The sequence below is a fragment of the Rhynchophorus ferrugineus genome, unplaced genomic scaffold, assembly GCF_030347505.1.
Source record: "Rhynchophorus ferrugineus isolate W39M unplaced genomic scaffold, kcgeb_rfMv2 rfM1, whole genome shotgun sequence".
NCBI lineage: Eukaryota > Metazoa > Arthropoda > Insecta > Coleoptera > Curculionidae > Rhynchophorus > Rhynchophorus ferrugineus.
The window spans coordinates 23,247,075-23,273,943 of record NW_027472580.1 but is presented as its reverse complement, the minus strand read 5'-3'; the positions used below and the strand labels follow the sequence as shown (position 1 = coordinate 23,273,943).

General features: G+C 32.0%; 2 protein-coding genes across 7 annotated transcripts in view; one reads left to right on the top strand and one right to left on the bottom strand.

Annotated features, from left to right (window-relative positions):
* LOC143206505 (Ig-like and fibronectin type-III domain-containing protein 1) overlaps positions 1–26,869 on the top strand; it is a 444,726-nt gene that overhangs the window by 109,478 nt on the left and 308,379 nt on the right. The window lies entirely within an intron of this gene.
* On the bottom strand, positions 13,044–15,563 carry LOC143191010 (tubby-related protein 4-like). 2 transcript variants are annotated; one of them, XM_076395644.1, is made up of 4 exons: positions 15,467–15,563; positions 14,818–15,042; positions 14,552–14,757; positions 13,044–14,498 (listed from the first exon to the last, which is right to left on the bottom strand). In XM_076395644.1, exons 2-3 carry the CDS (start codon positions 14,890–14,892, stop codon positions 14,605–14,607), a joined length of 228 nt encoding a protein of 75 aa, XP_076251759.1. In that variant the 5' UTR covers positions 14,893–15,042; positions 15,467–15,563; the 3' UTR covers positions 13,044–14,498; positions 14,552–14,604. The 2 variants fall into 2 exon arrangements, with proteins under 2 accessions (XP_076251759.1, XP_076251768.1); XM_076395653.1 differs by lacking the exon at positions 15,467–15,563 and adding an exon at positions 15,170–15,347.

The following is a 26,869-nucleotide window of genomic DNA, read 5'->3' as shown; positions in this document are numbered from 1 at the left end:
CAGATAATGAACTGGTCGTATATTATCTAAAGTGCTGTATTACTGTGCTAATTTTACCCTTTTAATTATATTGGTTTTAAACAAGACAAATCGATCTTTCTGCTGTTTATCTCTTTTTTTTTCAAAAGTCAGTTACGTACTCTTTTATTTTTCTAATAACACAATAGTATATCCTTAAAAGTATTTACGAAGAACATTGAATCGGCGAAAATGACTATGAACAAATTAGAGTGCAAAATAGTTTTTGCTATTAAAGTTTGGCCGTGATTCATAATTTACTTGGAATTACCATTTGTCCAGTCTAACGAGTGCTGAGATTAATAACACACAAAGACCTTGAAGAACACCAGATGGTTGATATCTATTTGACTACAAATAATACACATTTGCTAAAATAATATTTAGCGATGCCATGAAAAGTGTTGACTATATTCGATCAATGCTAAAGTAACTAACTGTCAAGGAATGTTATGGCACCAACTTATTATTTATAAATTTTCTTTAACAGAAAAATTGAACCGATTTCAAAAAATAAATAAAGAACTCATTAAAAATTAAAGAATAATCATACTTCGATTTTTAACACAAAAAAAATGTTTTAAAATAAAATATGAATATAATAATCATTGTAATAACGAAATAACAATAAACAAAAACACATATTATATACACACGATTTAGCTTAGTATCCACCTAAACATATTCATCTAATTATACTATATTTTGTTCTTTATTTAATTTTGTTTATATGTCACAAAATTATATTATTATTTTTGTATTGTTTGTAATAGGATCCCGTATGAAAAATAGGAATAAAGAAATAATGACTGAAAATAAGGAACGCTTCAGGACCCGGGGTCTGCTACGTAGCCTAAGAGATTTGACAAATGTTCTAACCAAACTCGAACAACAAAAAGTTGCTCCCGTCGGGAATCAAACCGGCGACTTCCGCGTGTAAGCTGAATGCTCTAACCAGTACATTATAAAGATAGTTGCCTGCTATATTTCTATGGCTTCTCATATGTTATGGTATATCAGGTTAGCAATAATATTATACTCAAATATCTGATTATTTTAGATAAAAATTATATGAAAACTTTGTACGTGCCTTTGAAATTTGATAGTTTTCCTCGATTTCCTCCCCATTTCCCTATCAGATCATGACTTGTTTCCAATGGAACCCCCTCGCAAGTGCATCCTTTCGAATAAAAAAAGAATTTTTAAAATCAGTTCATAATTGAGAAGAAATAGGAGAACATACATTGAAAACAAGATACAACCGAACATAGAACTACCTACTTTTTTGAAGTCGTTTATAAACATGTAATAGAGATCGTGAGATAATATTTGTTACTTATTGAGAATTACTTTATAACAGTATATTGACTGTTCTGTTAAAATAGGTGAACCGTTTTTAAGCGACGTTGTTGGTTGGACAGGTATCTAATTAACAATCCTTTTCACAGGTCTTCAGCATTTCGTTGACGGTTGTCTGATGAATATGCCGTGTATGGCAGAACTTCCAGTTCGAAATAGACGTTTTACACTTGCGACTATCGTAGATTTACTAGTTCCTAGTTATAATGCGCAACTGAAGACTTCTTTTTTGCCTGACAAGCAATAAATCTGCGATTTTTAAAAACTTCAAAATTACCGTCACAGTCAATTCGTACAGTAACAATTTCCTCTTTTTTTTTCATGACATGTAAGTATCTAGAAACGGTTGATTCGTCAAGAGCTAATTCGTCTGAAAATTAATTGAGTGTCTAAGCTGAATTGTCATTAATATTAAAATCACAACTTTAAATAGTTGAAATCAAAATCGACAGATGCGATATGCTGGAATCGCATCACCATACGTTTCTAAACGTGTTTTGTCGGTCTCGGTAATAGATCTCTTCAAATCAAACAATAAAATAATAGTTATGTTATATCACCATATTTTTTCATCAATAGATGTCACTGGCCAAAATACATGCAAGCTAATATTACAGTATACCATTCAAATATGTAATTTTATGATTGAAGACACTAAGAATATTATAGCAACATTTAAGGTACTCTTGTAACAAGAGAACTGTCATTGTCAGGATATAATCTGGTAATAGATCTTAGAGTGAGACCCGTTTAAAAAGAATCAAACTCAAATAATAAATAAAAAAACAGTTACTGAAATCAAGTAATTTAAAAAATTACTGAAATCAACACTATTGTGTTATTTAGTGACTGATAAAAATGTATTTAAACTATTACAATACCATAGATTATTTTACTATAAGATTCAAGGTTGTAATTAAAAGTAAATTATGAAAACAATAAAATTAACGTAAATTAATTGACTAATATAACAATTAAAATACAAATATCAAATAAAAACAAGCAAAAATAACTAATATTCAAATACAAGTATCAAGAATAAATAAAATAAAAATTAAAAGCTATATCAATGTACCTAATAATTTATATAAAGTTATAAAAAATATAAAACCTAAAATATAAAAGTATTACGATTTATGAGTATAAGTTATAGTATATTTTGTCGTGTTGTTTCCAGTAAGAGCTTCTAGAGTCTGTCAAACTGCAGTTGGATGTCATTCACATTTCATTCAGAGATGGTATATAGATGTTGGCGAATGTGAACTAAACTCATAATGGGTTGGACTTTCTATGTTCATTAAATGACAGTTTGTGTGGTGCAGAAATCTATGTATGAGAGGCTGACTAGAAACTTCCTCTTTAGCTAGTGCATCGGCATGCTGGTTACCAGATACCAGATATTACCATGTAAGAAGAAATCCATGTCAAGGAGATTTTGAAGTCCAAGAGAGGAATGAGAAAAAAGGATAGTTAGTAATTGAGATATTAGGACTGTTAGGATTAACCAGCGTTTGTTATTGGAAACGGTTATGTGTTGCAGCGCCAAAATGCTGGCTTATAATTCCGCAAACAGATGGAAAGTATGATCAGAGATTAGTAGAACTTATTACTGTTGCTGCAGAAAAGAGAATCAATGCCATTTTTAGACTTGGAGATATCTGTAAATACAATGTTGTGTTCAGGTTAACTGGAGCTTGTAGGATTCATATACTTGTTTTAAAGTAATGAAAGAGGAACAATAGTTCTTCTTGGAGGTAAAGTTGGTACCGATCAAAGTGTAAGTCGACCAAAGGTGTTATATAAAATGTGTCCAATAAAACTGTATGTGATAGAAAAACTTGTATATCACGGGAAGCTTTACTATTAAGCTTCTTCAAAGCATGGAAAGCCCGTCGAATTATGTCACAAATGTTGGTTATAGCTTCAAAAGAAACCCGTAACCGTTAATAATCAAAGTCTAACAAGGGAGAGAAAAAAAGCAACACCAAGAACAAAAAGGTTTCGTTGTTCGCGCGGGTCCTTTTGCATTATAAATTTTTCTTTGGTCGTTGTTGGCGCTGTAGTCGGCGGCCTGATTAAACCGGCGGCTCCGGACCAAACGCTGCGAATAGTTCGCTTTTGTGGCACGGTTCGCCGTTTTAAAACCGTTTTGCACGAAACCCCATTATTAATTAAAATGGTGCCGGATCTTGCCGGAAAGTTTTTAGGCAGAGGCCGAAACTTTGTACTCGCGCATAAGAGTTGCCGCTGTTGTTGTTGCGTTGGCCTTTGCCGAAGTTGGAGCTATTGAAAGAGGTGGCGTTTCGCACGGGCTAGACCGCGGATGATGTATTTTCTGCGGACCGCTGCTGGAATTTTCACTTTTTGGAACATGCGATATGATTAACTACACTTTCTTTGCGTCGTTATTTCGAAAACTTTCACAACTATTCTAGATAAATGCTTTTTCTGATAAACTAACAAAAACTTTGCTCAAAATTATATCTGTTTAGTTTGTTATTAAAAAGTTCTCTAAAATATTGAGAATTTAAGTTTAACTTAAACTTAGTTTGCGTACATTTGGATTGGTTTCATGTTAAAACGGCATGTGTTGAGATATATGAGTACAATGTTTAGATATTAGATATTAAGAAAATAAATTAGTTTTAAAAGATTTTTTTAAATAAACTTTATTGTGACAAATTGGTACAATGTATTTTATTGAAAGTATGATACATCGATAGCCGCTTATGTTTCGGGCGATTTAGGAATTCGATCTCGAAAGAATGATGTATCTTTCAAGACTATCCACGAATCGAACCATTCTTTGGTGTCTTCTTAAGAAATGATGCGTTACTCAGGTAGACCTCGACACATATGACGGAACAATCAGTATTAGTCTCAAGGGGCGAGGTCTGAATAATACGGCGTATGGAGTGGTATGGGAGATATTTTAATGTTTTTCTCGGTTTTGCAACCTGGGGTCCAGCGTTGTCATGTTGAAGAATAACATTCTTGTTTCTTTGCTCAAATTTCAGTCGTTTTTACAGAGGTGGTTTCATCGAGTAATGCCGCCAAATCTTCGTCTTTTTGGCTGTCAGAGCGCTCTTAGTCTTTATTCACTACTTTTTATTTGGTAAACATAACCACTTTTAAAGCATCGAAGCCATTGTTCAAATGTTGGAATAAATGGAGCAAGAATGTAGAAGTTAATTATTGAATTTTATTGTGGGCTTGGTTAGTTTAGTAACTACTAATAAAATATCCAGTAGGTATGCATTTTCTAAGATGTTAGACCGAGCTAAATCTTATTAGTTGGATGTTGAAATATTCACAAATTCTACGAATGTTTCATAGCTGGTGTTTTATAGTGGGTAGGTCTGTTATTTTAATGGATTTTTTTCAGTTTTTTAAGATGTTTGTCCATAATTTATCGAAAAGGTAGTAGTAATGATTTGAGCTCGTTGTTCTGATGGATTCAATTTTCAATTTTCTTAAACCGTTTTATGCTGAGGACTTGAGTTAATCTCGAGGTAAAAAAATACTCAAAATGATTAGGATTTCGTTGTAAGACATTCCAAATGTTGCAAAATAGTATTCGATTATGTCTTTGTTACATTGTTAGCAACTGCGGTACCAATTTTACTAATTTTTTTGCAACCCCAAACTTTACTTCTTGTATTGACCACTGTAACTGGAAAAACATCTAGGCAGTGTTTTTCTATCTGAGACGGCCAATTTTTTTCGAATCGATTTCTGGTGTAACCTCCTTCATACGAACCGTCTTCAAGAAATATTAATTTTCATAGCATTTTAAGCTCTTTTTCAAAAATCATTGTATCGCGTTCATCACAATTTTTGTTATTATAAAATCGACTGATAGGCTACATATAAATATATTAACGATCAGTCCGCTATCTAGCACCTTCACATCTTGTTCTGAGACCTCAGGTTTGATATATTTTGCCAATCTTGGTTCAAAAAATCGACGTATATTAATTATGTCTATCTAATTTATAAAAACAAAGCACTCTATAACAATATATTATCGGATAATTTGAAAACTTGGCAATATTCAGAACCATGTTTTTTTCCTCTTACTGAAGCAGAAACTGATTAACGTTAATCAAGTTTTCGGAAATACATAAAATATATATAATAACCTTAATTCTATTTGATATAGTTAAGAAAAAATTTACGAAGTTTGCAAAAAATACGATTCTTGTATGTATTTGGAAAGATATATAATTTCTTTCAATAATATATTTTCATTAAATCACACCGAATTATATATATCCATAATACAACTTTTAAAAATATTTCTAAATAAACATTAATCGCTATATACATTCAGTATTTAAGAGAAAATTGTTGATGTATCAAGTTCATTGAGATGATTAAGATGAATAGTTAGATGATATTATTAGCAGAACTATTTTATTTAACTGTTTTAAGCAAATATCCAAAAATGAAATAAAGTAAAAATATAATAAATAATAATAATGAATAACAACAAATATATATTCGTATAATATGCTTTGCTTTTATAAATATATTTTTAATAAATAGAACATATTAAGAATTTTTATTTTTATACCTTGATGACTGTTGATATTAAAACGCTATTATGAAATAATTTATGGACAAGGTCTGTTTGATTCATCTAAAGGATTAACGTTCACTTCAGTTGTGAAGAATAGAAAAACACACGGCAAGAGAATGGAACAGAAAAGATACTGAAAATCTGTTGCTTCCGGCATAAACTTGTTACGGATGATGCTTGAGCCTTGATGGCGACCTTGAATTTGACGTACGCGTCCTCAGAGATCTCTTCATAAATTATCCATCGTTAATGATAAAAAAAGAAGTTTAATAATTATGTATGTGTTTTTTTTTTGTTTGTGATGATGTAATAATAGGTACATTGATGTTAAGTTGAATGGTATTCATTTATTAGCTAGTTTTAGTTATAAAGTATTTTTATTTTCAGCTAACAAATTAAATAGACATTCTTAATCACTCCTTAATTGATACCTTAATTTATTCGTTCTTTTCTTATGTTTTTGTATTTTACTGAAATTATTTATTAAAAATCTACAGTAATTGAACGAGGTGATAAGACTTTTTTTGGAATCGGACATATTTAATTTAATTTTACCATGTAACATAAAAAGTTTTGTAGAATATACAAAATGCCCTTTTTCTTTAAATATTATAAAATCACTTTGCAAATTTTCAGTTCTTCAAATATCATGGATGGTAACTGACTCGTTGGTACCATAATCTATATCTGCATCATAGTGGAATGTTGCCCGTTCCTGGATCACAGTAGCACTGTTTCTGTAGAATCGTTCAATTTAGTTGTGTCGTGCTCGCTGTTGTTGTGCTTGACATGTATGAACTCGTTGTATTCTGACCCTACCCATTTTATTTCCACTTACTATCGAACGCAATTGCGATGTACAATACGACTTTACATCATTTTATGTCTCATCGCACTTTGGCGATCTAAGTCAGGTCGGCTTCTCCATAGCATTGCTAATAATTAAGGTAAAACAATTTACACGCACTAAATTTGTGACTAATTTATAACAAATGTGAAATAATTTTACGAAGTATGCTTTACTAAATACAACCACAAGTGTTTGACAACCAAGAAAAATGTCGACATAGAGTATATATAGAGGTTTTACTTAAATAGGCGAAACCGAGGAATATCTTGCGTGGTCCGTCCAATGCTAGCTCCCAGACCACTTTTTTTTTGATTGGTTAATTTGAATTGCCTATTTAATTGGCTCATTTCTATAATGCGATTGTTAGCTTTTTCGTGTCTTAAATATAATCACCGTTATTTGATTATAGTGTATCTTCATTCTCAAAAGTATTGTGTATCCAGTGTATGTGCGGAAATAAAAAAACAGACGTAGTTTTCATTCAGGAAGAAACAACTCAAGTTAGCTAGATTAAGGATGTGTTTGTGTGTGTGTGTGACTTAATATTTAGGGTTTATTTACTTGAAATGAATATGTATTGGTTAAGATGATTATAATTAATATTTTGGCTTAAGGCTCCCTAACCGAGATAAGAGATATATGTGATACGGATAATATACATTCTGTTCTGATACATTCTGATTTGTTGCTGTTTTTTAAACTAGTACTTTTTGGTATATTTACTCCATTCTGACATATATCATATGATTTAACTGTTTTAATTATCCGTTCCATAATTTTCACAATGACATTGTAAAAATAATTATAAGTTGCCTGGATACATATATGTGTTGAACAAGTAAGTAAAATATTAACCGACACAGACTTTCAGCTGTGCTGCTTTGTTTTCACTATGAAGGAGCAAAAAGATAGAAACTTTAACACATCTTATTTGAATTGATAACACTAAAGGAATACGAAAAAGCTAAGGTCAAAAAGATCTATAGACAATTTTGATTATATCTGCCACGATATATGTTATGTTTTTAGTTAGACTGCAGCTGTTTTTATATCCACATTAGTTATTATTTATATATTTATATTTAATTATTTTTTATTTATATACATTCTATATATTCATTATATACTTACATTTTAGTTTTTTGATATTGTATAGTATTTGTATTTATATAGAATTTTATATTAATAAATGGTTTTGAAAGATTACATTTTGGTATTATTTAAAATTTAATTGGTTAGTAGAATGTGACGTCAGATTTTAGTCACTTGTATGAGATCGTCGACCAATGAAATGCTCTCTTGATTAGATATTTTCATTACAGGTGTCTGTATTGGTAATTTAAACTAACCAATAAATGACAAAAATTAAATTCAGCGAAATGATGTTCTCAGCGATTTCCTGCGATTTATTGCTTGTAAAAAATACCGTAATGATTCCCGAACCAACAGAGAAAAGAAAATAATTTGTTGAATTCAATACCCAATCATCATAATAATTTATGATACAACGAAACAGAGAATTTATCGGCCTATTGTGCGAAAGAAATCCGATCGTGCCCGCACAATGCGCTGTAATGCACATGCAAAACAGACCTCAAGACCGTCGAAAAGAAGCGTCGATTACCGCGAGATCGAGATTATGTATTGTGCGCATTCCAAATGGAAACCGCCACAGAGCCACAACAAGGTCACGCCATCTTATGCTCTCATTGTTCGCGCTAATAATAACGATAATTAATATCGATTATTCAAGAAGGTGTGTTTCAAAATCGGAACAATCACAGCGTATCAAACAAAAGACGACTGACGAGAGAGTGGTAATTGACAGGCATCCTGAAGGAGAATACAAGATGATGCCACCGCTGAGTGATATATGATAACTTGATACCATAGGTAAATTCAATACATTTGAATGATTTATTCTGTGCAAGGTTAATTGATTTTTATATGAATACTATTTGTATAGCTCGACGAATAAAACAGACAGCGTATGTCATCAAAATATATGACGTCAGCACGTCGCAATGTCACTACATGAAAATTAATTTTGCTTTATTTCGACATATAAGAAAATGCTAATCAATAAACTAATCAAATAAAAATAATGTTATCAAATACATTCATATGTTATCGAATAACTCAGATGGGATCTAACAGAAAACAACAAGCTTTGGGAGGTGAAAGAGACTATTATCAGGGCTTTAACACCACTAGCATCAGCAGACGCAACTTAGGCTTATTTTCGTGTCACAGATTTGGTCACTGCAAACTGACCCATGTTTTTCTCATTAAGGGAGGAAGTTCACCACTGTGCGTCGAGTGTGGTTCCTCACTATCAACTAAAGACATACTAATAGAATTCCGAAGATACAACTCGCAAAGACGGTTGGTCAACCTGGGACCGACGATGGACCAGTGCATTAGACTGGGGAACCTGGACAAGCTGATTAATTTTCTAACCGTTACAGGACTATTACTAGAAATATAATAGTGCCCATCTATGTAATATAATGGATGTTCGTTTGGGTTGTTTGTATCTTCTATCCTTATCACTGTCATGGATTATGCGACCATTTTACTGTAGCATTCATATATTCTTGTATCTGTATGGTCTTACATATTTTGCTTGTCATCTTGCAACATATTTGTAATAACATTGTATACTTTAACTGATACTATGAATGTGTTATGGGACTATATAGGACTTGGGCTAGTTTTCCTTTGGTTACTAGTTTTTTATAAATTTATTTATTATTAAAACCAATATTAAAACCATGGTCCTAGAGGAACCATTAATTTACTGCTAACAATTATTATTATAATTTACACACTGTAGTCTATCCAGCGACTGTCTATAGTTCCGTTTTCACACCTTACACCCCTTCACTCACACACTATCACACAAGTTCCAAGGGTTTAGTCCTATTTACTCAGAAAATAGAATGTCGCCCATGTAGTAGCTGAAGCGCCTCTGGGATTTCATGTTTTCATGGAGGCGCAGTCGGGCTTCGTGTTTGCCAGTGAGTTTTAATTTCTTCCTTGACTGTAGGAATTTCCAGGCCATGATATAAATATTAATTTTTTACATACCACATCCCGTTCTGTTCAGTTTGTTGATTTATTTATCAATATAAAATTTTCTTCCGCTCTTCTTACACCTTCTAATACCTGAAAAAAATACATAAAATGCTTCTTTGTTATTGATATCGATATATCGCTTTCAACATGTATATATTTAAAAATCGGAAAGGTTTTTTGCATCTTATTGTTACTGATGATTAAAAGTGGATCCATCTGATTCATCTATTGGTGGATCCACCATAATCCAAAGCAAAATAAAATCATGGGGGCCACCTGGCCATGCATCAATATCAACGAAAGCAAATATCAATGGCTCCAAGCCAATGCCCCGTTTTTGATGGAATTACCTTGGTGCGGTCTACTATGAGCTACTAAAACCTTATGAAACCTTCAATGGGTATAACTATCGACTACGATTCATCCATTTAAGCCGACCACTGCACGAAAGGCACTTGGAATACGAAAGAGTCACAATAATGTTATTCTTAAACATGAAAATGCTCGACCGCATGTTGCAAAACGTGTGAAAATATAATTGGAAACATTAGTTGGGAACTATTACCTTCTGGAGAATACCCGCCGTATTGTCCAGACCTTGCACCTTTTGATTATCATTTGTTTCGACAACTGTTCAGCGCTGCACTTTGTATGAAGGTACCAAAAATGGGTTGCTTTCTGGATAGCGTCAAAAGATACGTCGTTCGTTTGTGATGGAATTCGTAAAATTTCTTGAAAGATGTGAAAAAGTAGGGATTATCAATGGACAATACTTTGAATAAAGTACATTCTGCCGATTTTTCATATAAACATAAAAGTTTGTAAGTATAGGCCTAATATTTCGACATTATAGAGTTGATTTCAAAAGTTGATCATTATTACAATCCCAACAATCGCCACAAAAAGGGAGATATGAAATAAAAATAATACTAACTAATGAGTCTATTGAATATTAAATAACCTTCTGGATAATTTTTCTTCACTTATCAAAAGTAAGTCGTGTTAAAAAAAAATAAAGTAATAGGCTTTTTTGTTTACTTTCGTTTGTTTATGTTATATTTTAATTTATAACAGCTCCAAGCTTGGCTGATATGTCCGATAATTAAACCATAACGACCACAGTTTCGATTTTCATCCGAAAGTGACCTGGCGAAATTATTTCAGACCCATTGCGAAACAACTAATTGGCAACGATTACAACTGGCGTTACTACGCCCAGGGATCGAGCACAAAGGCCTCAGTATCTCAACTAAAGAGCCGCTGCTGGATATCCGAGTAGTATTAGTTTTGAATGGATAGGGTTTCCTGAAGTACGGTCTGAGGACAGTCCGGCGAATTCTCGAAGACGACGATGCGTTTAGAATGGGCCCGCGCGAACGTACTGCAACCTATACGATGCCGTTATGTCGCCAATAAAATGAATAGGTCCGGTGAGGGCAGTAACGGGTCTCCGAGATCTTGGGATGGTATTTAAATGAAGGAGGGTTGATTTTACGAGCAGATGCCAGGACGGTTAATATTATATGTCCGGCATTATTTTTATTCGAGTGTTAATCGTGGAGGTAATACAAGATAATTGCTGTAACAGATATTGTCGTTACATTTAAATGTCATACACAACACAAGGAAAAGTTAGTTGAGAAAAACTTGATTGCAAATTGAGATTGTAAAACTCAAATTAAATATTACTTGTGTAAACGATAAATTCTTAATTATCAGCGAATTCACCAAAAGATCAATAATTGAAATAAAAGATCTAAACTGGCCGACAACTTATACTAAACACAAAATTAGTGCTACCGCAAGACTGCTTATTTCTGATACCCCTAGAAAATGCTGAGTTACAGTCCCTAGCACTATGCGTCAATCGGTCGCATTTCTCACAAACCAGTTTCGGCTTCTTGTACTCCGCAAAATATGTTCTTTTTCATGACAATTGAAACACTTCAAATTATTTTCCTTTGTAAACTGTGACATCGCTTTCTAATTACAACTGTCGGGTCTCTTCCAGTGTGGAGGTCTCTTCTAGAAACATAATTAATTACACTTTCTTTATCTGGTAGCTTTCTGGTATTTTCAATCTCTATAGCAAACCGGTATTGCTCATATTGCTTCTTGCATGTGCAGAATTTTGGACAACGGGATCTATAATACCGTCTATAATGATGAAACATTCATGAAACACTTCTTTTTTCTGAGATATCACAGGCGCTCAGTAGTTCTATTTTTTCGAAATAATAAGTAGTCATTGATTCGGTAGGCTGCGTATGGTGGCCCAATACTTTTCTTAAAGTAGTAGCATAGTCACTGTTTTCGGGAAACGTTTTCCTTATGAGGGCTTTCCATTATTCCCATGTATAACTATAGTTTAACAAGCTATTTTACCTCCTTCTAGCCATACCTGTCAAACGTAGCTCCATGTGTTAAATTGTTGTCACATCACTCCTATTATTTTATTTCTCCAACTATTTTCTAACCATTGTTAGCCGAGAAGTATTTACTTTCTGGGGAAAACTCTTGAATTCATTCGTGGTTTACCGTCACTCGAACTTCACGCTTTTAATTTAAAGCTGCGTTTTGTCTGACTCATTCCTCCGACTTCATTTCCATCTATCTTATTTTGAGGTCAGAATCTAGCATAACTGTGAGACTGACCATAATATAATTTGATATTTTCTAAAAAAGCTTTCGGACGGAACACTCTACAGTTATCGTCGAAAAGCGATTCACAAGATATTTTATTGGTCAAAATCAAATATTATTTTATATCATTCAAAATAAATCTCTTCTTTGGACTATAATAGAATTCGGCAATTATTTTTTTCCTTTTGTTTCCCAGTATTAATACGAGATGGACCTCTCGGTCTCGTTTATGTCATTACTGCAAAAACAACGAACATTAGCACCCATGCTAGTGGAATGGAAATAAACTAAGCATATTATATCACCGTTACTTTCCTAATACTAAAATACGATGAAACATATTTGGTATCATTGTAAATTATTTAAAATTAACTGATCTCTACATCACAGAGATCCAATAAACTATCTACCTTTTCTTTCTAAAAATTAAATAGGCAAGGAATCTCCGTCTATTGTAACGACTGGAAAAATCAATTGAAATGTTGTATATATTGAATATGAAATTGAAATTATATATATATATATATATATATATATATATATATATATATATATATATATATATAATAGTAATTACTGTTTTCAGTCGACTCATTTTTTAACTGTTTACAGCTTTAACTCAACAGCTCAGTCGATAATTACCAATGCTAAATAAGTGTGTGATTTTTATCTTCTGTAATCACTGCAACTTGCAAACTAGTAGTTAAAATGACAAGAAATGTTGGCCCACCTTTAATGGTTGGCTATATATTCGCTAAAGAGATATCATCTCTATACTGTTTTTCAACAGAATGTTGGTTGCGAACAATATTTCAAAATAGACGTAGATAAGTTTCTTGGCCGAGCTGTTGTAATCGTTATAAATAGCGTTATATTCAACTCATTGCAGGGCCATGGCTTGAAAATTAATGAAGAAAGGACAACTCGCTAGATCGTACTCTAATGCGGGATCTAGTTAGAAGAAGTGCAGAAATTCGGGTATTTGGGGCCAGTAATACAAGCAATGGAATATAATGCGGCATCAATAGCAGTGTACTGGCTAGTCGGTTCTCTTCCTAAACAGTTATTATATATTGACGATTATGACGAAAATATATACAATTCATGTGATATCGCTGACATTTACTTGTTAGACTTAATGGGTATTAATGTAACGTACGATTGATATATAAGGATAGCAAATAACAGGGAATCAGAAACAGGCGGATCAAGACCAAGTGGAAGTTTCAGCCCAACTATGTTCATAACATTAATGGATGAAATAATAAAAAAATGTCAAATAGACCAAACAGGACAACATATAGGGTATAAAAATATGAAAAAAAAACAGGAATATTAATAGCAATTTATGTACATGGTGTAATTATAGCAAGTGATAGGACAGATCACCTATAGAAAATAAATAAACACATGGAATATGATATAAATAATGGTTATGAATAAAAACAAAATGAAAGTTATGGTGATGGAAGATCCAGAAGTCATAAATGTCCAAATTGAGGTTGAGAATAGAGTAGATAAAGGCATTTATTAAAGGCAGAAATCAGGAGATGGATATAAACGCAAACTTTTTAAATTAGCAGGAACTTCGTTGGCAAGACCGTGAATTTTGAATTTAGTTCCCCAAATATTGGACGTCTCCTCCACAAGACGTACTTGCTGAAAAATAATGTTATTCTAAAACTAGCATTCGATAAATATAACGGCTTAATTCTGGTAAAGTATCAGCATAATTTAACTCGTCCTGATCCAGATCTAAATCACCCCAACACTGCCATTCAACTCAGTCCGAACGAACGAATTTTTATGCTTCTTCTGCTTTCTCCTTTGCATCCTGGGCGATGCCGTGCACCCATCCTATCGGATTGGATTCCGAACTGCCACTGCAACCACCGCTGGCGTTTGTAGTCGAACGCCCTGAACTGGAAGAACTTTTGGAATCGGTTGGTGAATGATGCCTGTGGTACTCTAAAATCTCATAAAATGTTTATGTCGCGTTGACATTTATTTAATCACAATACCTTCGACTTGGGGATAGAAAATAACAAATTCCGGTCGAATTTTACTGGTTCGTTTACCTTTCAATAACGGAACCAAGCCACCTAAATATTCCAGGTACAAAGTGTAGCATGTGTCCGATGATAATCATCGTGCAGTGCAAACGAGCTGATCCCGTTGGAGGTCTGGATACAAAATCTCTTAAAGCACTTGGTTCGGGGACACAGCACTAAAATGCGTCAGGTGCGTCATGAGTTTTCTTCGCTTGTCAATCATCATTATGGCTTACCCTTATTGTATGAGCGAACAAATTTCCTATTATGTTTCTTAATCTTATGAGGAGCGGAAGTTGACTGAGCATCATCTCGTTGCGGATCAAATTACGGATTCTGAGCCTGCAGAGTAGCTACAATGAAGCAATCCTCTTAGCTACCCAGGCTATATGTATCTGAGTGCCGGTTGCTAAAAAAAGTCACTTATCATTGTGGCCCCACGTTAAAGTTGATACTCTTGACTGAAATTAATAAGAACATTTAGTATAAAACCTAGCAGTTAACAAGTAATCTATAGGAAATGGGAGAAAGTGTTTTGTTAACCATTGCTAGCCATATTTTTGCCATATTTACTATTTATATATTTACCATATTACTACATTGTAAAGAGGAAAAAAGAAGGCCGAAGCAAGAATACTGGCAGAGAGCATAGACAATAAACATGACACACCTACGCTACTAAGTGGTATAAAAGGTGCTTTAATTATAAATATGACGTATTAATATAACATAAAATAATGCAAATCTGAATAAATAAACAAATACCAGTACAAGGTTAGTACGATAATCTTTTAGAGTTTATCTATGCGATAGATGTTAATTTTATGTTACTGCTATACAATTATCGGTATTTATCACAATAACATCGTTGAAACACACACTTACTTGACTTTTAAGGTTATCCCTGTTCGACGCGTAATGTGAATTGTTAATTTGACTAATTTATACACGTCAGTTAAAATGCTGTAACATACATAGTAACAAAAAAACGTTTTAGTTACTACTAGGAACTAAAAACTACAAAACGAATATATTTTTACGTAATAATTAAGGATAGATTTAGTAACAACGATAAGATAATATTTTAGTTGTTGAAATATAGTTTATAATATATAAGACGAATTAGTTAATGATTCCGAAATAAAATATATTATTTTAAAATACTCCAAATTCAACATTTTGATGTGATATAAAGTGAAAGTGAATGGAAAATTTTAGACAAAATAATATAATTATATGAATCGAAACCTTTGTCAAAATTTAGGTGCATTTTTCGGTTGTTAGTTTCAAATTTGTTCAAGCCCAATCTACACAAGCGTAAAATGCTTTTTTTATGTCTAATTGATTTTGGTCTCGATTTTTTTTTCGTTCGAAAAATTGTATGACTAATTTCTAATTAGTTGCTGTTTCTTTCTTTTGTACTAGAAACTTTTTGTAGAGGAAAAGTGTAATCGATGCCTAAATACATTGAAATTTTCATATACATATGTTATATCGCTAAACTGATACGTCCTTGGTTGTTCAAGGAAAAACAGTGAGTTTATGTCAGACTGATATATGTGATGAGTGAGGAGTCTAGGCATAGGGTTTCTTTTACATTAGAATATAAGATTCAAGAAGTCACGACTTCTTTTCCTCAAATAAAGTAATTTTAAACTAAAACTAATATTTTTGTTATTTTAAACTCTTTACATTTCATTAAACTAAACTCTAAATGTATATTAGTCAATTACATCCCAGACAAGTAATTTATTATCTAAATATTAACCTATTCCATATCTATTATTTTATTTACTTATTTAAAATGTACTTCTATGGAGTGGTTTTTTGTTACAATAATTATTAATTATGCTATGTATATTTAATATTTATGCTATATTAAAGAAATTGTATACAATAAAATCCAATATTTTCGTATAAAAAATGGCTTGATAAAAGCTGTGTTTAAAACACCGAGGTGATCGTCCTACAGCCAAAATTGTCCTGGATCTTGATCTAGATGTAAATATACGAGGGGGAATCAAATATAAACTGTAATTTTGTAGTATACATGCATTGATTAATTTTATACACAAACTAAACATTTAACATTTTTCAACGTAGTTACCTCCGTGCTATACATAGATTTTCCACCGATTTGGAATTTTGAATATTCCTTCTTCATAAAAAGTTTGAGGGCGTGCTGTCAGATAATAATCTTCTCTCTGCTTTCTCTTCTTCTATTTCTTCTTCCCTTCTTCATTGCTTTCAATTATTTTACCCCAAGTGATTCTTTCAAGGGTACAAGAGTGCTCGAGGGTTTCCCAGAGCAATTCTTCCAATTTATTTCTTGTCAGAACTGCTGCGCATAGCCTGGCGTTGTCATGAAAGTTGATGACGTCTCCAATTGGCATACCCCGTCGTTTGTTTTTTGTCAATCGCAGTAAGCTCTAGAACAGCACGGATGTGGTTTTCCCTGAATTCCCAGATCCACGTATACTCTCGATTATGATACAGTGTAGCATCTCCAAATTTCTGTTTATATTTGATTCCCCCTGGGATATTTTTTTATTAATTTTAATTTACATACTTAACAAGGAACAATTTGACAAGTATCCAGGCTGAATAAACCCGGATATCTTCTGGTATATAAGTTGGTGCGATAGTTAAAGATACATCTATGATATCATGTCCAAAACTAGCTATTGGTTGACGAACTGTGAACACCAATTGCAAAGCGATATGTCCACTGGTTAAAAGCGCATGATCTATTATAAATTGTTAAAAACAAATGTAACTACAACTAGGGATTGTTACTATTGTAATTGATGTGAACATATTGAGAAAAAATCTGAGTGACCAATTGAAGGAAGGGGGGTCGATATTACTAACTGTATGATAAAATCAATGTTCGGTAAGAAACGACTGAAATGACTACACTGACTCCCGATGTTTTTTAATTCGAATTTATTCGAAGATTGCAAAAATGCGTTGAATCTCAGATTATATTAATAACTGAGAGTTCTTTCCAGACTTTGAGAGGCTACCATTAAATTCTGATAACTGAAATGATACTATTTTTAGACTACGGTTATATATTATTCAACAAAATATATATTTTTAATGCATAAGTAGGGTTTTAATATTTAATAACAAAGAACACGACAATATCAAACTGGCCATATAATTCATTCATTGTACCAAGAATAGCCTCTTTAGTTTGAATATATAACGAAATAACAAGAGGACCCGCTTTCTTTTTTTTTTTTTTCGTTGACTTGGCTAATTTAACGTCATACTCTATTATATTATTGCCCTTGAGTCTCTTTCATGATACAGTTTAACTAGTATACCTTAATATTGAGGTTTCAGTACATTGAAGTACATTTAATTCTAAAACTACTTTGATCTTAACACGTGTAATTACAACCCTAGAAATGAATCATATTTTTACGTAATAAACAATACTGGTCTCACCAAATAAATCCTATATATATATATATATATATATATATATATATATATATATATATATATATATATATATATATATAAATGTATATATTTAATTTATTAATTTATCTGTCACTGGTGCCAAATCACCACAGCCAGTTGCACTACCTACATATCCAGGTGGTAAAACTCATGTCATCAAGTCTGTTGTGTTGGTTAGGATCCCTTTGGTTGATTGAAAAATTATATTTAATCATCATAATACTAGCAGCATAATAGCTGGATATGAAATGGCTTCAATCCTCACCATGTTCACCAGATGCTAGTTCATCTAGAAAAAGTTATTGTTGCAATAACTACATTTGAATTTTTTTTTACTATCATCAACATAGATTCACATTTGTTAAAATAATCCTGTATAGTTTTGAGAGGTATATAATCAAAGAACACCTTATATATATTAGTAATTACATTACCCTCTTCCATTACAATTTCGATTTTAAAACACATTATCAAGATTCATCGTAATTAATCCGATATAACTAATTTTCAGTGACTTTACAGAGCATAATTCGTAATTTTTAAGTGTTAAGATATAATTAAACTATAATTACCATGCCATAAGGAATATAAAATATATAAAATTTAAAAACTAGTCATCCTTGGAATGGGTCAATCATATCTGATATCATACACGATTATCTGGTGTCATTGGTATCAAGAAACAACGTCTTATTAAAATAATAAATTAAAACTGAAGAATGTCTGACTCGATGTACTCGATGTATATATATATACATGCACATAAATTTAACATTCACAGGTCAATTTGAAAAAAATATATATTTTCTTGAATTTTTGATGGATTATAAATTCAGTAAATACATTTTTTCATACATATTTATAAAGATAGAAACCAATATGAAAGATACACAAATGATGATGTGTGGGCTTGTGTGGGAAGAATAATTCGCTAGTGAACTATGAGGAATGTGGAGTAACATTGATATTAGCATTTATAAGAACAATGCTCACATCACATTAACGTATTCTTAGAAAAATGTCTTTGTTAAACGTTGTTCATCTATGAAAACTTTAATATTCAGTCCCTTTCTTTCTACTCTCTAATGAGATATATTCGATATTGGATAATATTTTTGCAATATATAATATTAATTTAGTATGATTATGTACCACTGGACTATTGTATTGCACTTATTTTGATCAAATATTAGAATATAAAATGTCACTCATTGAGAAAATTTGGCACAATGTATATTAATCAATATATTTACCATAATTTTGTACAGTTCCTCCTCGTATTTCTGGAAAATGTGACTATTGTGTCGAAAGAACGATATTGGTTTTAGAGTGATTTAATCATGGAGGCAGTTTCGTATTTCATCAACTTTTCTAAACCATGTGCCAGTCAAGCTATGCTGCGTCAATCTAAATTCTGAAGGCGCTGTTTTTGATGTATACACTGGTAATAGTGGAACTTCCCATTGATATAGCTAATTTTCAGTGACTCTACAGTGCACAGTTCTTTCTGTTTAAGTGTTATATAAAGTATACATGAGTAAAAAAATAATATGAATATAAAATATATAAAATTTAAAAACAATTCTAGCTGAAACAGTATATAAATACAATAGGTCTTGTAAGATGTGGCGGAGTTTTGTCATGCAAGTCTTCTTCTGTTGCTATTGCTGGTCATTTTAGTAACAATACGTCGCTTATTTGTTTAATTTCTCACATCACGTTCATATTTAAAGTAACACCTATCAGTTCATTTATATATTTTTACTTCCAATACCATTTCTTTCTCTACTTTCTAATCTACTAAATGATTAGTCAAAATTAATTGTCGGTAGGGTGTCGTTGCCGGTAACGGCATATCGGCGGGAAGCAATCGGGCGTTTTCATATCTGCCGGCACCGACACGACAACGATATCGGTGGACGCGTAATCTCAGGTAAACAAATGGAACCCTTTCACACTCGCTGATATGTCGGCGCCGATTTTCCAGGAAAATGTCCAGCGAAAATATGATATTGTAACACCAATTGTAAGCAATGTAACCGCCACGTTAAAATTATTGGAGTAATTTTCCCAATGGGAAATAGTTTTGCTATAATTATGCTGACAGTTGAAGGCTTGTCAGACTGTGATAGTTTGAACTGGCTTTTACGCCAACAATTGGTCTTCTAATTTATAACACTACTTTAAAATCGTATAATGATTCAATTAATCTAAACGGTTGAAAAAGTCATGGTGATTGACCTTACTCTCCTCCAATTTATGTAAACTGTAATGAATAAAAGTGATCTGTAGGCATAGTTAACAACAACATTGTAAAGTAAAACTATTTGGAAGAAATAAGATCTGTAGGCATAATAGCAACTTTCAGTAAGTACAATTTGCCTTAATATCATCATTATAACCATGAGACTATAAGTAGAACAAATTAAATGTTTCCCGACATCATGCGAAAGCTCGAATGACGCGAACTTCGGAATAGTTCCGTGAGGTTTCTTAAGCGTGCTGAAAGGCGAATACTTAATAATTCCTCTTGGCGGTAAATTTATGTGTTTCCGCGGAAATTTCCTCCAGTTTCGCGCGTTAATTTGTTTATGTGTCGGTCCCTACTTTTCGCCGACGTTTCGGCTTCGAGTTGTCGGGTAAGGGCGGTAGGAAATTGTTTGCTAGGGCTTTTTGATGAGAGGTAGAAACGTGCAATATGGATGTGAGTTTCGTGTACGCCAACAGTGAACTTTCTGGAATTCGTTCTGATAATGGCTGTAATTACTTGTTTTATAGACTGTTTCACTTGTATACGTATCGTACAATAGTTTAAAATTACCTTTACGTTTATATAGTAAGTATGTAGGTTATAAAAAATAAGTAGACCAGAAAGTGACAGATAACAGGTCAATTGAAATGACCCGGCTTGACACATAGATGGCACTACTAGAATTAAATCCATATGTTTTTTTACTTAGCCCTAAACCTCAAAAGATGCATGTATAAATTTAACGGCTGTCGGATCATTAGCTTATGAATTATAGCATTTTGAGTGAAGCAACCTTTGTTACTGTGAAAAAAATGTATAAAAAGGAATTTTGCGTATTGATAAAATATTGCTTTTTAAGGAAACAATACAGTTGAAGGAGAAACTTGGCTTGATGCCGAGTTTGCGGACACTGCCTCAGGAAAATCAACTATCAAGGATTGGTATGCTAAGTTTAGACGTGGTGAAATGGGCACCGAAGACGGTGAACGCAGTGGACGCCCAAAACAGGTTGTTACCGACGAAAACATTTAAAAAATCCACAAAAGGATTTTGAATGACCGTATATTGTAATTGAATGAAATAGCAGACACACTAAAGATATTATCTGAACGTGTACATCATATCATTCACGAATATTTGGGTATGAGAAAGCTCTGTATAAAGTGGGTGCCGCGCGAGCTCACTTTTGACCAAAAACAATGACAAGTTGATGATTTAGACCAGTGGTTGAAGATGATCAAGCGTAATACACCCGAGTTTTTACATCGATATGTGACAATGGATGAAACATGGCTCCATCATTTCACTCCGAAATCCATTTGACAGTCATCCGAGTGGACTGCACACGATAAACCCACTCCAAGGCGTGGTGTCTGTATTTCGGGATGCGCATGGAATAATTTTCATTGACTACCTTGAAAAAAGGAAGGACCATCAATAGCAACTATTAGATAGCGTTATTGGGCCGTTTGAAGGATGATATCGCCGAAAAACGGCCGCATTTTAAGAAAAAGAAAGTGCTTCTTCACCAAGACCATGCACCGCGTCACAAGCCAGTGAAAACGATCGCAAAAATCTATAAATTAGGTTTCAAATTGTTTCATTATCCACCGTATTCTACAGATCTGGTCCCCAGCCAATGAATAGGTGATCGCCGAAACTGAGGCCTATTTTGAAGCAAAAAACAAATCGTAATACAAAAATTGTATTGAACAGTTGGAGGGTCGCTATAATCAGTGTATCACCCCTGATGGGAATTATGTTGAATAAAAAACTGATTTTGTCAAAAAATATGTTTTACTATGGTAGGCCGGGGACTTTTCAATTGACCTGTTATTTGTCCTTACTAATCGTTGCCCATTAAACTAAAATTTGTCTTATAATAGCTTTTAGTCTACAATTTGTCTTTAAGATATCTAGGAGGACCTAAATAATATATAGTCTAGTAATGTTTCTTTACAAGATCAAGTAGTTGCATTATTTTGAATGTGTCTTCTATTCTGGTATTACCTAGTAGCCGCAATTCTTCAATATTCGGTTCTCTTGATTTCCTGAGTGACAGCAGGTATCTGAATGTATCAGTGTAAGTAATTTGCTTCTTACTATTTCTGTTCCATTCCGGAAAATATGTATTTTATATACATTGTCCAAACACACTTCCTTGTGGTACACTTGCTATAACTTTCTTTGCTCTAGAGTAAGCTTCCTCTTATTTGATCTTAAACATTTTGGATATAATATAAGATTTCTATAGTTCAGTGTGCGTCATTAACATTTTCTCTAGCCTATGGACGAGGTTGACATGCCAAATCTTATCCAAGGCTTGTACTACATCTAAGAATTTAGCTGAACATAGTTTTTTGTCTTTATAGTCATTTGATCAGTTGTTGAATGTTTGTTAACAAACCACTAAACCACACCATTTGTTAACAAACTGGTGTATTGGTATTAGGCTATTTCTCTATATTGTTCAAAGTCATTAGTTCAACGTTGGGTTCATGGCTACTTTTGAAAAGTCGTTCTATAAAATTCTAGTTTGTTTAGTATATCTTATTTCTGCTTAAAATATTAGAAAACCTTTCTTTTTTAAATCTATTCTATATGTTTTGTTTGATACTAATTATTTAATATTACATTAGCATACGGTTAGAAAACAATCATCGCTAGGCGCAAAGTATCACAATAGTTTATGTAATTATATAAATGTATTGGTGACGTTTAGCTCAATCTAACAGTAGATAAAACGATCGAACGTTAAAAAATCCGAGAAAACAAAATAACTTTTACATCCTAGGCTTATTGAAAAATCAATATATTTGTAAAATCGATTACAACAAATATATATTTTTAATGAACATAGTAAAGGTATCTAAAACGAAATTTTTTCAACACATATAAGATTTGGTTTTGTGGTAGTAGATTTAGAATAGGAGGGAGTAGGCTTCCAGCCCTGATTGATTGAGAGATTTCCTCAAATGAAACAACAAAAGCAATTCATGTCGAAAAAGCAATTGTGAAAATTTCATGGTTATGGTCTGTTTACACTAAATAACTCAATAATATTGGATCGTTTGGATACTGTTATTTTATGGATATGATTATAAAAGTTAAGTTAAGGTTTTTTACTGTTGTCTATATTGATATTCACCAATAGATACCGCTGATCAAAAGACTTACAAGCATTTAATATAGTATTACAGACCATTTATTAGTACGCCACTAAAAAACGAAGATCTTGCTGCATTGTATCATCTTGTGACAATTCGTAGAATAGTTTTCTATTTTATTTCATTTAGATAAAAATATGTGAAAACTTTGTAAGACCCTTTATAATTTAAGCCTTTCCCTCCATTTCTCGAATTCCCTCCAACAGATCCTGATTTGGTTTCAATGGGGCCACCTAGGAAGTGCCCTCTTTCGAATAAAAAAAGAATTTTGAAAATCGGTCCTCCTTTTTCGAAAAAATATAAATAAAATAAAAAACTATACATTACGAATGAATTACTGTATTCAATAAAGCTATCTTCAATAAAGAATAATGAAATATAATCAAGTAGAATTAATGTTTATAATACTATTCTCTGTTTTGACTACACTTTTCGCTCTCCTTTATATTTTTTTTAAATTGACTTTATTTTATATTGTGTTGTTCGTTGAGTTTCGCAGATAAAAATACTGCCCGAGGCATCTGTATTTTTTTGGACCAAGTCACGTTGTACTTAATCATCAAAACTTTTTTCTTATATCCTTTTTTTTTGCAAATAAATTAGGGCTTTGTTCGTTTCATTTTCGAAGATTTTGTTTATTTTAGCTGACTTAAGCGGGGTGGAAGTTTAGGCAAATTTAATTTTACATTTTATTTGTAATTTTTTTAGTTAAAAATATAATAATATGAAGATGAGCACTAAAGCAAAAAAGGGGGATTTAAAAAATAATTCTCAGTGGAAAATTTCATGACTAACTGACTAATTGTTGTAGTTTTTGCTGCGTTGCTGTAAAAAAGAATAAGGAAATTAATGATGCTGATATGAGGTGATATGGTGTAAAATGGTACATACAATATTCGTTAAAATTATTCTGATATTGATGACTGAAGATGGGAAGGTATCATCATGGATTCATTCGAGTGTATGAGAGTGTTTTCCTGATGTGAATGTATTCAGTTGCATCGACTGTGAGATTGATTTTGAAGCATCCTCTATCATCACATTTCAAGAAATTCTGTTTATTTTGTGTAAATGCACCTCATATGTAGATCGAAAAACAACGACGTACTTTAAATGTATATTATATATTATACAAATAATAACTAAAATTCAGGAACTATTTAGTCATTCGCTATTCTTTTATAAATGTATTTAGTAAAAAGTGACCCAGTTAAATAAATCTATTTCTTTGAGTAAATTATTGAACTTTATGTTTAAATAGCAAAAATTTTTGTTTAACATTATATTTGCCAAGCGTATTTTATTAAACTTTATTACTTAAAAATCTATTGATTGGGTTGACTATTAATACACACTAACATTTTTGTGTATGTAAAGAAATTGTGTTCTAGTAGTTTCAATGTTTAAGATGCACCACGCTCTGGAAGGTTAATTGCCGAATATGTGGATAAAATTATATACACATATAGCCAAGTTCGATCATAATATAAGTACTGTTTGTATTTCTTATGAGATACAAATTAAAATAATAGAAAGCTGGATGTATGAGTGCTACAGGACTAAAAATTTAAAAAAAAACTCAGACTGAATTTACATCTATGAATTGCTGTTGAATCGTAACTAAATCGCTACATTTCTGAAGCGAATATTGACTACTGATTAAGTACTTACAACGTCAAACAAATACAGTCATAGTCCAATTACGGTAAGAAGATTTTCCTACAGTCCTCTTAATTTGAACCAGTATTCTATATAACTGGATAATCAGATGAAAGCAAACGTCCCACAAATACCACCTATGCATGACTATGTCCATGACGAACTATTTTGCTGGTAAAGAATTCACATCATCCTCCAACCAGGTCTACTTTCATATTATATTATATAACATATTCCTTTTATCAATAACAACGTACAAATATATGTTCTTAAGTTATTAATTTTTCAGGATTTTCACATTTTACTGTTTTATACGCGTATTATTATAACAAATTACCTTAACAAACTAATTAAAGAATAATGTATACACAAAAATAATATTTAAAAAATACTGTATTAATCTCTTAAACAACAATGCTTGGCATCAGGTTATATTTACTCATATGACAGCTTGTTAGTTTGCAACTTCAGGTCAGTCTTGGCCAGATGAGTTTACAATGAGTTTTCCGAAGTCTGGGTCCGGTGTACTTAGAGTTTTATTTTTGTTTATTATTGTTGCAACAAAATATTGTCTGGATTAGTCCTACTATTCAATGATTTATTGTAATAGATTAAAAAATTACTTTTAATGTTGTAGTTTATGTGTAAATATTCTTAGGATATGTGCATTTTTAATTTATGTAAAATCCGATAAAAAAAGACCGTCACGCTAGCATCCAGACTTGATATAGGCTTTTTGTGGCATTGATTGGCATTTTGTAGTCGGAAACCTTAATATCAACTTAGAAATTAAGCCTAGACAATCCAAGATTCCATTAAAAAAAAAACATTTATTATATAAAAATGGCGAGACTAGGTGAAAATTTGAATCAGTCATAAAAATATTGGTTTGTATCTCCGTCTTTATTAACCACAATTTATCTTAATAAGGTAGTCGTCAGTTTTAATTTATTAAAATAATCAGACGCCGTTTGTTGATATCAATGACACCACATAATCATGTTTAAGAACATCACAGTATTATTGACCCATTCCAAGGATGACTGGTTGTTGAATATGACAATTTAATTCTAATCAATATATTAATGAACTAATATGAGATATAGAAATTATATAAATATTTAGATATACATTTTTATATTAACCTAATATATATCTGTATTGAAAATATCGATGTACATTGTTTGATATAATATATTTAGTTATTTGTTTTAGTTAAACAATAAATCAAATATTTAGTAATGTAAATTAAATTAATTTTAATTATTATAATTTATTGTGTGAATGTTAATTTTACTATATGGATCGGTGGTATTTTTGTTAGTGTTTATAATATAGCAAAAAACATTCATTAATCATATAAGCATAAATATATTGTATGATCTTGCCGTATTAATTTAATCACTTAAGCGTTATTTTTATAATAGTTTATTATAATCATTAGACGAGTGATATCGACGAAACTAACATCGTTAAGATATGATTGACCTGCACCAAGGATGACTGGTTGTTAAATATTAAAATTTGTGGCTAAAACCTGCTCAGAAAACGAGATAGGAAACCATTCCATAGGTTTTTATGATTGTTTGTCTGTATATTATGCAACCAGTGGCATAATATTTGTTTTTATTTGTTTCTATATAAATATTTTTGTAGTCTTGTTGGTAACTGTAATAAAATTTTTGATAAGTTAATAATTATTAGTCAATTATAATAATTTTAAGTTAGATATTGGTA